This window comes from Adiantum capillus-veneris, chromosome 11 (assembly GCF_014529385.1).
Source record: "Adiantum capillus-veneris isolate H3 chromosome 11, ASM1452938v2, whole genome shotgun sequence".
Lineage (NCBI taxonomy): Eukaryota > Viridiplantae > Streptophyta > Polypodiopsida > Polypodiales > Pteridaceae > Adiantum > Adiantum capillus-veneris.
This window is the reverse complement of record NC_140941.1, coordinates 43,426,051-43,440,253: the sequence shown is the minus strand read 5'-3', so window position 1 is coordinate 43,440,253 and position 14,203 is coordinate 43,426,051. Positions and strand designations below refer to the sequence as shown.

At 46.2% G+C, this 14,203-nt stretch overlaps 1 protein-coding gene across 2 annotated transcripts in view; it reads right to left on the bottom strand.

Annotated features, from left to right (window-relative positions):
• LOC147447168 (uncharacterized) overlaps positions 1-14,203 on the bottom strand; it is a 101,306-nt gene that overhangs the window by 30,713 nt on the left and 56,390 nt on the right. For both annotated transcript variants that reach the window (XM_086524265.1, XM_086524264.1), the window contains 2 exons: positions 6,940-7,070; positions 6,383-6,521 (listed from right to left, as the gene is read on the bottom strand). In XM_086524265.1, coding sequence (XP_086380391.1) covers positions 6,383-6,521; positions 6,940-7,070 — 270 coding nt within the window. The remainder of the gene's footprint in view (positions 1-6,382; positions 6,522-6,939; positions 7,071-14,203) is intronic.

The window sequence follows — 14,203 nt, the reverse complement described above, 5'->3', positions numbered from 1 at the left end:
TGCCCTTGCCTCTCTACTGTCCCCGCCCCCTACCCTGTGCCCTTGGCCTTGGTGTTTGGACGCACATCCTTTGCTGTCTTTAAGACAAACTTGACCCCTACTTGTTTCAAGGCGTTGTAGTTGCAGTCTCCTTATGGATCCCAACTCCAACCCAAAGCTTTCATGTGCTACAACCTATGAGTATAAGCCATGTTGATCTGTCATAAAATCTAATATCTAACCAACCCAAATGATTTTCTCATATTAAATTGATCACTTAATGTGGGAGAATAAACGGGAACAAGTGTTAAGATATAGATATGTGCTTATAGATCTATCTCAACACGGGGCCAATTGTAAAGGGGCCCAAATGGGAGATGGTCTATCAAGAGCAAGGCTAACCAATGGAGCATAAGACCGTAGGGTTAGTTTCATTGAAGACCTCCAATAATGTGTGTAAAAGTCCTTTGACCTTAGGTAAGCTAGGGCTGAGCTTGAGGTGGGAACCCGGCCCAAGCTCAAGGTGCTTGTCGTGCTTGAGGTGCTTGTCCTGCTTGAAGTGCTTGTCATGCTTGAGGTGCTTGATTAAGATGCTTGAGGTGCTTGACTGGCTCCATGCTTGAGGTGCTTCACTTGGTGCATGATTAAGGTGCTTGAGGTGCCTTGAGAAGCTTGCCTGAGATGCTTGTGGGAACACCCCCTACTTCAAGTGCTTTGTCATGCTTGATGACTAAGGTGCTTGAGCTCCCATGCCTCTCTTTGTAGCACGAAGTTGTCTATCTCTAGTGTCTGCCCTTGCCTCTCTACTGCCCCCGCCCCCTACCCTGTGCCCTTGGCCTTGGTGTTTGGACGCACATCCTTTGCTATCTTTAAGACAAACTTGACCCCTACTTGTTTCAAGGCGTTGTAGTTGCAGTCTCCTTATGGATCCCAACTCCAGCCCAAAGCTTTCATGTGCTACAACCTATGAGTATAAGCCATGTTGATCTGTCATAAAATCTAATATCTAACCAACCCAAATGATTTTCTCATATTAAATTGATCACTTAATGTGGGAGAATAAACGGGAACAAGTGTTAAGATATAGATATGTGCTTATAGATCTATCTCAACACGGAGCCAATTGTAAAGGGGCCCAAATGGGAGATGGTCTATCAAGAGCAAGGCTAACCAATGGAGCATAAGACCTTAGGGTTAGTTTCATTGAAGACCTCCAATAATGTGTGTAAAAGTCCTTTGACCTTAGGTAAGCTAGGGCTGAGCTTGAGGTGGGAACCCGGCCCAAGCTCAAGGTGCTTGTCGTGCTTGAGGTGCTTGTCCTGCTTGAAGTGCTTGTCATGCTTGAGGTGCTTGATTAAGATGCTTGAGGTGCTTGACTGGCTCCATGCTTGAGGTGCTTGACTTGGTGCATAATTAAGGTGCTTGAGGTGCCTTGAGAAGCTTGCCTGAGATGCTTGTGGGAACACCCCCTACTTCAAGTGCTTTGTCATGCTTGATGACTAAGGTGCTTGAGCTCCTAAAGTCAAAAGCATCCCTACAAGAGGGGGGGCGAGCCCCTTTCCTAGGGATTAGAGAGAGAGAACACACACTCACACTCACAAGGGAAGCCCCAGCTTGAAGAGGCAGCAAGGACACATGTCAGGTCCCTACCCATGTTACCTTCATGTATTGCTTGAAGCCTATTGGCTAGGCTTCAAAGGGGTCCAATGATAAATTACTTGAATTATCTAATTGATTTTGGCATTTATCAAGTCCTCTCTCTCAAAGGGGAAAGGGGGACACTTGTCCCAAGGCTACCCATGTTGCTTGTAATGGCTCCTGCTTGTGATTGGCTAGGCCTGGAGGGGTCCAATGAGCTTCAAGCATGAGCTACAAGGGGGGGTCGACCCAAGCAAGCTAGGGGGGTGCTTAGGGGGTATACTCACCCACACACACTCACAAGCACTCTCATGGTGTACTATGCAAAGTGCAAGAGCTCCCTCTCCTTCTCCAAGCAAGTAGAGGTTGAGAGCCTACACCAACACTCTTGGCTATGGAGTGCAAATCCAACCAAGAGCCATGCTTCAATGCTTAAGCTTGCCATCTCCTTCTTCTTCATTACTATGCTATTATGTATGCTAGCAACAAGAGTATGATAAGTGAGGAACTAATTCTTTCTCCTACGAAATGTTTCTTCCTCCTCTTCCCTACCCTCATTCCCTGCTAGCTCTCTCCACCTTCGAAGGTGTTTGAGGTCTTGGGACTGAGGCTTGGGATAGTTAAAGCTTTCTTCAAGTTTATGTTATGTTTGTGATGCATGAAGCCTTCCATCTTCATGGCATCACCTAGGTCACAAGGAACACAAAGACTGTATTGTAACAAGTCTCTCTTTATGGGAGAAATCATAATACAAATGCCTATTGGAGGGGGGACCGGCTCCACATAAATCCGGTCCTCAACTGTTGTCATGTTCTCTAAACTCTCTCTCTTGCAAAAGTATTGTCTATGCCAAGTTAACTAATTGCTATGATTATGTTGCTATCTTCAATTATGTCAACCCGCTATGCTCACAAAATCATTTCTTGAAAGTACTCTCATTTAATTCCGCTACTCTCACATATTAAGGCAAATTCCATTACATGATCTCTGTTAGTACTGCAATGAGCCTGAACGAGCCTGAACGAGCCTGTGATGCCGGGGACATATGTTGTCCATGCCAGTAGAGGCTTTGATTGATATGGATGCCAAATGCTGGTTTGTCTCCTTGATTGAATAACATGCGTTGAATTCACGCCATGGCCCTCTCTATCCCCAACTCGCCTTTTTCCACTCTCTCCCAAATCGCCCCTCCCCCAATTCGTCCCCCTCACCACTTCGCCCCCCCCCCCCCCCCCCCCCCCCCCCCCCCCAAAATCCCAACCCGCCCTACTCCCCCTCTCCCAATTCGTCCCCCTCCCCTCACCAATTCGCCCCCCTCCCAAATCCCAATTCGCCATGTTCTCACTTTTCCCAAATTGTCCCTCCCTCCGAATCCCAACTCGCCCTCTCTCCCAATTCATCCGGCTTTTTCCCCTCTCCCAATTCCCCCCCCTCCCCCCAAAATCCCAACTCGCCCTACTCCCCCTCTCCCAATTCGTCTCCCTCCCCTTCACCAATTCCCCCCTCCCCCCCCCCCCCCACACCCTTATCCCAACTAGCCCTACTACCCCCTCCCAATTCGTCCCCCTCCCCCTCACCGATTCGCCCCCCTTCCCAAATCCCAATTCGCCTTGTTCTCACTTTTCCCAAATTCGTCCCCCCTCCCAATCCCAACTCGCCCCTCTCCAAACTCATCCCCCTCCCCAAAAAACCCATTCGGCCCCTCTTCTCCAATTCGTCCCCCCTCTCCCAATTCGCCTCCCCACTCTCCCAACTCGCCCCCTCTCTCCCAATTCGTCCCTCCCCCTCTTCCAACTCGCCCCTCCCCACTTCCCAATTCATACCTTCCCTATTCGTCCCCCCTTCCCCTCTCCCAACGCCCTCTACCAACTGCTCTCGTCACCAATTCGCCCTAACCCTCTTCCCTTAACAAACTCGGCCGTATCGGGTTCGTCAAAAACCAACTCGAATTTTTTAAAGTGGCTTTCTTTATTCGTGCGCTTTGCCTCCAAGCAACCATAATAGTGAACATCTGTCGCCGCGCTACCAATTCGACGGCTTGGCCTCTTCGGCTTCTTTCAGCAATTCGGCTTCTTCCTGAGAACATACATACATACAAGGTGAAAGCAAAAGCCTAATAACATACATACATACAGGGTGAAAGCAATACGCAGGAATTGAAAAGTTATCACATGTATGCAGTGTGTGTGGTGGATATGTATGCAATTGTGGATCAGTTTTTGAGTGTCTGACGTTCTTCTGGTTGTGCATCGGAACAACCTCAGTTAGTCAGCAGGGTGTGGGCTATACACATCACTTAGTGTCAGAAGTTTTGTAATTTCCATGGCGGGTAGCAGCAAACCCTCCAGAAAAGTAGGCTTAATAAAGAAGCCACCACCTCAGCCGTTCAGTTCTGCTGAAGAGGTGGATGACGCAGAAACTAGTGGCCAAGATCTGGATGACTTCACTTCGAGTGATGCCAACGATGAAAGCTACAAAGCATCCCCAACTTCGGAGTCGGATTCAGAAGCTGTCTCTGAATCGAACGCGTCAAAAGAAACAAATTTGAAAACAGCAAGTAAAAAGAACCGCAATCAGGAAATCATCCATCATGAGATCAGTAGGCCGCCTACATCTAAAAGTCGCACACCATTCTCCTTGGCGGTTTATCTACAGCTGCCTCGACCATCTCTCAGCCAAATGATCCAGTGTAACAGGGAACGGGCGGAACACAGCCCAAACGTTCCGAAATGGCGTTCCGGACGAGTCCCGTTCCCGAAACGGAGTCGAGAACGGAACACCGTTCCGGAACAGGGTGTAACCGGAACGGTGTTCCGGAACAGGGCGGAACGTGAAGCGGAATGGCAACACACGGGGGAAAACACGCAAAAGTAGGCATTTGGGGACAGATTTGGGGCTGTTTGGGGGACATAATTGGGGCAGTTTGAGGGTAGATTTCTAGGCAGATTTGGAAGCAGTTTTGGGGTTGTTTAGGAGTTGATTTGGGACTAAGCTGAATGGAGGTAATTCAAGCCTTACTTTAGTCTATCGTTCCGGGCCCCCCTCCTCCTCCCCGTTCCCGTCCCGTTCCGGACCCTCCTGTTCCCATTCCCCGTTCCCATTCCGGGTAACTATGCCCAAATCCTCTCCAAGGACCAGCTACAAACTATGGGTCTCACAGCACTGGCCGAAGATCTGCCAACCAGTGTTCCTGTTGAGATGATCCATGATCTTCTGAAGAACTTTCCCAAAGTCAGGGGCCATAAACTCACTGCTACAAGGTTAGGCCATGCTATGGGTATGACCAACGTGAAGCGGAATGGCAACACGCGGGGCAAAACACGCAAAAGTAGGCATTTGGGGACAGATTTGGGGCTGTTTGGGGGACATAATTGGGGCAGTTTGAGGGTAGATTTCTAGGCAGATTTGGGAGCAGTTTTGAGGTTGTTTAGGAGTTGATTTGGGACTAAGCTGAATGGAGTTAATTCAAGCCTTACTTTAGTCTACCGTTCCGGTCCCGTTCCCGTTCCGGGCCCCCCTCCTCCTCCCCGTTCCCGTCCCGTTCCCCATTCCCATTCCTGGTAACTATGGCCAAATCCTCTCCAAGGACCAGCTACAGACTATGGGTCTCACAGCACTGGCCGAAGATCTGCCAACCAGTGTTCTTGTTGAGATGATCCATGATCTTTTGAAATTACCCCAACAAAGCTTAATTTGTGTGTTAAACCTCCTCTTCCACTTGTCTTGACCTCTAATCATATCAATGACGACTATGCACGCCAGTTGCTATTTTTGGATGGTGTTCTCCCGCATTGAATTTTCTAGGCAAACGAGTGTGCCACCACAATGCACTTGACATATGTACATTTTTGAACCAAATTAGGCATGTTTTAATGTGAGAAGATACACAGCACTGCCATGTCAAGAGCCTCAACTCCCCGATAAAGTATGTACACAACTGCAAGCGTGGCAATCGCTTTCACACATATGACACTATGTACATTGTAGCATTTGCTCCCACATATCGAAAGGCATAAAAAGTGAGGTGGACAATTTAATTTCACATGGTAAACGTGCCATGGCACGACAATGTGGAGCCCTGACATTACACCCACCCATGTACCAATTATTACACCCCCAGTTTGGCATAGGATGGAGCTAGTAAGCTTGATGCAACCCCCTCCTCCTCCCTCGGGTAGCATGTATCTTATATCCAAGCCTCCCTCATACCCCATGCATCACCCCCTTTCCCCCCACCACATGACCATATTTTGTTGCTTTGTGCTTGTGTCCTTGCCTGATAGATAGAGGACACACATGTATATTTGATTTGTCTCCTGGGCCAACTTCGGCCTCTATAGATGTAGAAAAATCTTTCTTTCTTTCCTTCTCTCTCCTTGATAGAACCATATAGATTTTGTAAACCCATCCCTCTTGGAAATTGTGTCCAGGAAACATTGAGAGGCATAGAGCACCTACTATGAGGTTCTTCACATAGGATGAGACTGATGCCATGATGCAATGGCCCTCAAGAGAGTTTATGTGATGGTAATTACAGTGACAACCTGCTCAAGGGATCAAGATTTGGGAGATATGCTACCAATTGGCTCTACTTATTCACTTGTTTCTTTACATTTTAGCATGTTGAGCTCAGTCTTTTGTATTAGAAATTTGGATCATATGAAGATGTTGTTTTGTGGTTTCATAGGTCTTCTAGGGCTTTGCAGACATAAACAAACATTTCATTTCATTGCTTTGACCTCTCATTTAGTTATTTGTGAAGTACCTCTTTAATGAATTCCAATGCATTTGCATGCCGTATCTCAGCATCTTGAGTGGAGCTCTCCATGGCATTGAGAATCTCATGCAAATCAGAAATCTCACTCTTCAGCATGTGAGATGTCTCCATTTGATTTGCCTTCTCTCTGCCAACAAAAGGACAACAATGGATGCAAGCTGTTAATGAGAGGGAAGCAAGATCTAAAGAAAGTAACACTGAACTTTGGTTTCGACACAAAAGAAAAAGAACCCTTTAGTACAAAGAGCCAGAGGGTCTTAACGATCTCAGGCATATGAAACCAATTATTCACGTAGGCACACTCACACATTCCTGACATTATTTGCTGTACACAATGCAACATTTAACTTCGCAATTCACAGAAACCTTTCAATCTCATCCATCATCTTTGTTAAGTCTTGTCTTTCCTTGTTCCAAATTCTATAGTCCTTCTCCTTTTCCTCCTCCAGAATATGGATGTTCTCTCTTAAAAATACCTGATCTAATGTTAGTACTTTTATGTTGGCGCAGTAAATTTTTGAGCACCCATATGTGAAACAACTTACTGTAGTTTTTGCATATCTTTCTCAAGATCTAAGATGATAATGTCCTTTTCATATGCCACTTTTAACAGTTGTCCATGGGCTGCTTCCCCAGCAACACAAGCAGTCTCCAAGTCTATTTCCAGATATTTGCACTGCCCATACAACACACAATTTCTTTGAGATTACCATGAAGTTTGTCGATAGCATGTGAACCAAAAAAATTGCCAAGATCTTATTAAGATGGTTCACATGCGTCCTCACATTTTTGCAGAGCAAAAAGAAAGAGAAGCAAGCAGATGGGTGCTCTTCTTCTTTCAATTTTTACAACCGCGGGGGCAGGTTCAAACTTGTCCTAAACAATCATCATGATCAATCTTTGTTTTGAAGGACAATAGAAGTGACACATGCTCTGTGGCCTTTTGATCCTCCTCTTTTTTCAAAAATCATAGAAAGAAAGAAAGAAGACTATAGTAACATCGACCTAGAAAAAAAATCAAGTACATCTGATGGTTCCATTCCACTCTGAGTATCTCGCCATAAAATAAGGGGACATTCGAGAGCTATGTTTTTCCTGGCCTTGCTTAAAGAATATCATCTACAGGAGGAAAGAATACTATCTGCTCTTAAATTGACATCAGCGAAATAATCAAGGCATGGGCAATTTACGCCATGATATAAGTATTTGTGGAAAGTTGGAAGGAATCAAGCACTACAGAAAACATAAGTTTCATTTAGCTCTATCCTTACTGTTCTGAGTCAACATCCACCTATTTTCCTTAAGGATTCTCATGCTCTCCATGTTGGCCATACAATTTTGATAATTAAACGCGATGCTTGCACGAATATAATTCACGAAATTTGTTTGATAATGTAGTCACAGATCAACACTTCTTCTGTTTTCATGGGAAATATCACAAGTAAGAGAAACCGCATGTCACATTGCAACCTTATCTGCAAGATCTCCAGACTTTTCCTTCTCTTCTCCTTTCATTGATACCAGCTGTATATACTCTAACTCAATTGCCTCCTTTTCTGCAATAGCTTGATCTCTTTCCAAACTACACTCACACAACAAAAATGTTCCTTATCGCCAACACATTGCGCATGATAGAAGAAGCACAATGCAGATACTTAAGATTGCAGTATGATTATACTCCAAAAGGGCAGTAGCCAATATTCACCGTAGAACTTTGATCTCTTTCATGAACACGTCCTTTCCTTTGTTTGGAAAGATGGTTGACAGCTCATCAGCTTTTCAAAACAGACATAATCAAGAAGCTGTGATTGTCTGATCACAAGTTACTTTATTGAAAGCAAGATAATGTCAAACAAACACTAGTGCTTATTCATAAAAAATCTTGATTGAACAGAGCCTTATTTTGAGTCGAAAAAATTCTTGAATTAAGTACTCTATTGAAAGAAGAGTGACGCTCTTGCAGAGGGATCTTATGGTCGAGATGGCCATCATGGCTTGTCTACTAACATAGATTTCACGGCCTAGTAGGACTAACAGGGGAATTTGGGGAAAAGTAGTTTGGGAAGTCCGAGTATAGATATCCAAGGTAGTCCAAAATCACCTCATTTCTACTAGTTACCTTTGGAGAAAAGAGCTCTCTACCTTCTTCGCGCGCAATTTCCGGAGTCCACAGTCGCCCGTTTACAGTGCCGTATCACACGAGACATGAGAAATAAGCTCAAAGCTTATCAATGATCAATTCTATATGGCCGATAGCAAGTCTACGCTCAAGGAAAAAAGCCTAGAAACCTAGCAGTGCACGAAGTCGTACGACCTAAAATTGACCATAGCGGCCTGTCAGCTCAACCAAATTGGACGAAATTTGAACTGTAGCATGCCCCTATATAATAGAACACTTCTATATCACCAGATGAGGCAGGGGGTCGAGGGGGGTCCCAAGTAGAAAATCTAGGTTTTTGCCAGATAACAGAATTGGATTCTGACTCCACAGACAACTTGTAGACTGGGTCTATATACAATGTACATGGATGGTTTCATGAAAACAATCAAGGCAAGCTCTCGAAAAGCAGAAAACAGCTCAAAGGCTACAAAGCGTCAAATTTGACATATAAAATCAAACTGACTCCAAATGGGCCAAAACTGGATGGGTAGCTTCAGGGCTATGTAGCGGACAAGTCCATAGCTTCAAAAGTGACTAACCAACTCCAAAATCACTTGTCTTTGCATCAACATTACAACATATAGCTGAATTTCCATCTCCTAAGAGGTGCCCTCAAGCACGATATTTAACAGAATTCCTCGATCTCCCTTGGTCAGTGTCATCAAGCCGTCCCAGCCCCTTGGATTGCTTGTATCAGCCTGTGAGTTGTGTTCGCCCCAGACAAGGCTATTCGTATTCGTGGAGGATTGAAAGCAGGTCACCTCAGTCTCCCCCTAACATTGCTTTCAAGCCTTAATAGCCCCTTGTTCCTTAGAGTGCTTGGGTAATCAGCTTTTCATGTGTATTCCATCCATGAATAGCTGTAATCATTGATGCTTGACAATAGTAATAGCTGTGAGAGTAGCACAATATAGAAGCGATGGGAAGAGAGAAACGAAATGAGACGAAATGTTTATTTACATCAGCAAAAGACCTAAAAAATCTCTGGGACCAAAACACACATTATTGTCATATGATCCAACTGTCCAATACAAAAGACTAGTGTAGAAAATACTAAAACTGTAAACAAGCAAGAGCCATCTGGTAGCATTTATCTCCCAAAGACTGCATGCTTGAGTAGGCCGCTCCTCCACCATGCACTCGGCTCCTTTCTCCTCGCTCCTCGAGGCTTGCGTCCTCTTTTCGCACTCATCCCTTCCCCTCTCCTCCCTTCAGTCTTCCCCCTCCACCTGCCTCTCGCCGCCTCATCCCTCATTCCCCCACTCGTCACTCTCTCCCTTTGACTAATACGCTCTCTCACGCTTGCACCAAGCACTCTCTTTCACCTACACTTACAAGCATTATCACACTCATACTCACGCACGCATGCCACACATCACTGCCGTACACTTACACTTGCAGCAACAGTAGCAGACTCCGATGGAGGACTCGGTCTCTCCATCTCAGACAGACCCTACAACCCTCTGGCCACCATTCAGCTTTCTCTATTGCCAAAGAAAGTGAGCCACACAATGGAGGTCGATCGTCTCCGTGTGACCTAAGGCATTTCCAGGATTGAGATTTGGTGCTGATCCGCCTTCTAGCATAGGTTGGTAAGATCCTCCACGTGCAAATTCTTGGCCAGGGTTACTATCAGATTGAGTTTGACGGACCAGTAGTACAACTCAAGCTCTCGGCCATGGGGTCTTTCCGCCCAAGCTCAACAAAAGTGAATCGACCTCAGGCATGGGATTACAGCACCCGGCAACCATGCCAACACAGAGACAAAAACACATGTATGGACCTCATACCTCTCTACATCAGCCCAACACCGACACCACCGTACATAGCTTCTACAGCATTCCCAAATCAGCACCAAACATCTTGCCCATTACGGATTCACAAAGCAGCAAAAAACTAACTCAGCCTCTCGTCATCATAGGTCTCTGCCGGCTTACATCTGAGCAAGTTTTTTCCTTTATTCCTTCAACCCACAACCATCTCCTAGAGCTGACTTATCACATTGGCCCATGGTGGCTTGCTCTTGTCCATACTATTCAACCCCATCAGAATCCTCTCCTCATTCATGCACAACACGCATCCTATGTTGTCATCTTCCCCTCAAGCTGAGCCCTATCACAGCTGTACCATGTCCATCTCTTGGAGTGCTACCATTCCCACACAATGAGCGCCCTCACACAAGCCTCCCCTGGATTTCACCTGCTCCAGAAGCAATCCGCCCATCAAGCGAGCTCCTCCTGACAAAAAATCACACATGGCTGCCCCTTTCCTGGTGATTTTTCTTCCTTCACAACTCCCAAGCAGCCCCAATGTGGGCCCTCCACCATGCAAGCTTGAAAGCTTGGTGGACTCTACAGAAGCCAAACAGCCTGGCACCACCACCTCACATTGCAAACGGGGAGGATGTCACATGCACACATGTGGACAAGCTGTACCTACTTCTAGGGTTTAGGTAGCCTACGAAGTGTTTTGGTACCTTAGTGAGCCTATACGCACGACGTGCATGGCCAGGCACATAGAGTAGTTGCATACCCTCTGATTGCACAACCCATGATCGTTAGCATCAATATCCAGTACCCAGCATGAGCATTTTCCACCGCATGAACCCAATTTTGCAACTGCATGTGAAACACCTCCTATGGTCATCTTATTACTAGGTGACTTATTATTTTCCAAGTCATGGGGCTGTAGGGGAGCTTGCTCGACCCAGCATCTGGCATCTATATAAGCGAGGAAAGGGCGCCAGAGACAGCAGAAGAGGCAGCAAACCCATCTCTCCTCAGCAAGGTCAGCAAGGCCAGCGTTTTTGCTCCAGCAAGGACGAGCGTTTTGCAGACAAGAAGACCTGCGCTTTTGGCCCATAAGACAAGCGTTTTCAGATCAGCCTTAGCCTCACCGTACTGCACCGTTCCGGTAGTAGATCCTCTCCGCAATCTCTCTACCACAGAAGATCAGCCAGCAATCTGTTTTCAGCCCTCATTTCACCCAGCGTTTTCAGTTTTCAGCCATTGACGTCATTGGCCACAGTAGTTCCGGCCCGTAGTGTCGCAGTCGCATCAGATCCACAGCAGTTCACCTAGCGTTTTCAGATTTCAGCCCTTTAGCATCGTCATCATTGTCGTCTTTTTCTAACCGTATTTTGCAAATTGGCGTCCAATGTCAAGTGCAGCGCAAGTGTTTACAAATGTATGCAGACCATTCTAGGAAAGATAAAGAGTTTGCATTCATAAAGTTCACAATGTTTCACGATTGCCCGTTTTGTCAGTCGGTTTTGCATGTTCATTCCTTGGCATGACACAGTCACAGCAAAAGCACGAGCACGATTATCTATCAAGCATTGGCATTTCCGTTGTGGTTTGCCACAGTTGATAGCTTCAGGTCGGAAGGTCAAGTTTCGATCACACTTTTGGCATGCGTTTGGTGAACGGTTGGGTACTCCGTCACATTGTTCATCTGCATTTCTATCATTTAGGAAGAATAGTCCTTTTCCAATCATTTGACAAGAAACAGATATGTTTATGGTTTTGTGTTTCAAGTGGTTTCACGGATATTCCTCGGCGTAGATTCTTGAAGGTGGACCCGAGATCATTAACGAAATTAAAGCATTGGAGCCGCAACAAATTGTTCTGTCGCTTTCCGCACGGCCCAGAGAAGCCGGCATTGCACACCTTCAGAAATTCAAGTATCGCACGACCCACACAGCAGAGTGGGCCGATGAAGAGTACTTCGCAAGATCCCAAGAGTTGTTGGCGGACTCTACGAAAGCCATATAGCTCGGCACCAGTACCTCACCTTGAAAAGGGGGGGATGTCGCGTGCACATCTAACCATGTGTGCATGTGGACAAGCTGTACCTACTTGTAGGGTTTAGGTAGCCTACGAAGTGTTTTGGCACCTTTGTGAGCTTGTACGCAAGACTTGCATGTCCAAGCACTTAGAGTAGCTTCATATCCTCTAATTGCACAACCCATGATCATTAGCATCAGTATCCACCGCATGAACCCAACTTTGCAATTGCATGTGAAACACCTCCTATAGGTCATTTTATTATTAAGTGACTTATTATTTTCCAAGTCGTGGGGCTGTAGGGGAGCTTGCTTGACCCAGCATCTGGAATCTATATAAACAAGGAGAGGCGCCAGTAGAGAGCACAAGAGGCAGAAGACCAGTCTCTCCTCAGCAAGACCAGCAAGGCCAGCGTTTTTGCTCCAGCAAGGACGAGCATTTTGCAGAAAAGAAGACTTGCATCTTCAGCCCATAGGACCAGCGTTTTCAGATAAGCCTTAGCCTCGCCGTACCGCACCGTTCCAGTAGCAGATAATCGCCGCAGTCTCCCTACCACAGCAAATCAGCCAGCAATCTGTTTTCAGCCCTCATTGCAGCCAGCTTTTTCAGTTTTCAGCCATTGACGTCATCGACCACAGCCATTCCGGTCCCTAGCGTCGTAGTCGCATCAAATTCACATAAGTTTACCTAGCGTTTTCAGATTTCAGCCCTTTAGCATCATCGTCGTCAAGTACCACAGCATCTAGAAGCATTGTACTAGAACTCTGTGCAATCTAAAGCAAATACCTCTCTAGCAATAGAGAGCGGGGCCCTTGGAGGGGGGTTTGGGACCCCATCTGGTGTCGTCTCTTCTCTCTCTCTCTCTCTCTCTCTCTCTCTCTCTCTCTCTCTCTCTCTCTCTCTCTCTCTCTAGCACTCTCATGCACTCTCACTCACAATTTGCATTCCCTTTTGTTTTGGTCATTGCACGTTCACACATTAAGTCGTGGAAGGCTCTCCCTTTCTCTAAGTAAAAGGAACCTTGAGCACTCACTGTTCACTCATCCTCAGCCGTACACTATCATTCACTTCCGCTGCACATTACATTGGTATGAGAGCTCTTTGGCTTTGTTCAGTATCATCACTTAAGAAAAGAACCACAAGAATTTTTTTAGCTTGTCGAGATTGCACGTAACCCAAGACCACTTGGGCATGTCAATCCATAATCTGTGTTTTTGAAGAGTGGCAGGTAACCCAAGAAAGAAGGGCTTGTCCAGCCTCCCATCGTTCCTCTTTTCCACTCATTGAGAGCGGACCTTGCACTTAGCGGCAGGCCAATCGACGTGAGGTGGGAAAAAGCAACCTTGGTGTGAGCGCAAGGCCGCCAAGAAGTGCACCTGTAGGAAGGAATTGAGCTTGGGTAAGAGAAAAGCCTTCTTAAACACAAGTTGCAACCCAAGAACCCCGAGTACTCAAGAACCCCAAGCACCCCGAGTACTCAAGAACCCCAAGAACCTGGAGTATCCACTACTCAAGAATTCAAGACCCTCAAGAATCCAAGAACCCCAGGAACTCAGTCCATGAAGCAGAATGGATACTTTGCGTGAAGGTGATGAGAGTGGAGTTGGAGAAAACGAAGTTTCTACACCAAAAGGATTGGTCCTCGATCCTCCCCCATCCCCATCTATGCCACGGATTGCACCAAGCCCTATGGAGGCTTTGGTCAAGACGATGATGGAGATGATGCTACAACAAGAGGCTAAACCTGTTGCCATGGATCGAGATTGTGAAGAACGAAGGGCAACTATGAAGCTTGAGCGTGATCAAGCACGCAAGGCTAAACGCATAGCGGCCGAAGAGAAGCGAGCGGCTATGGAGTTAGAG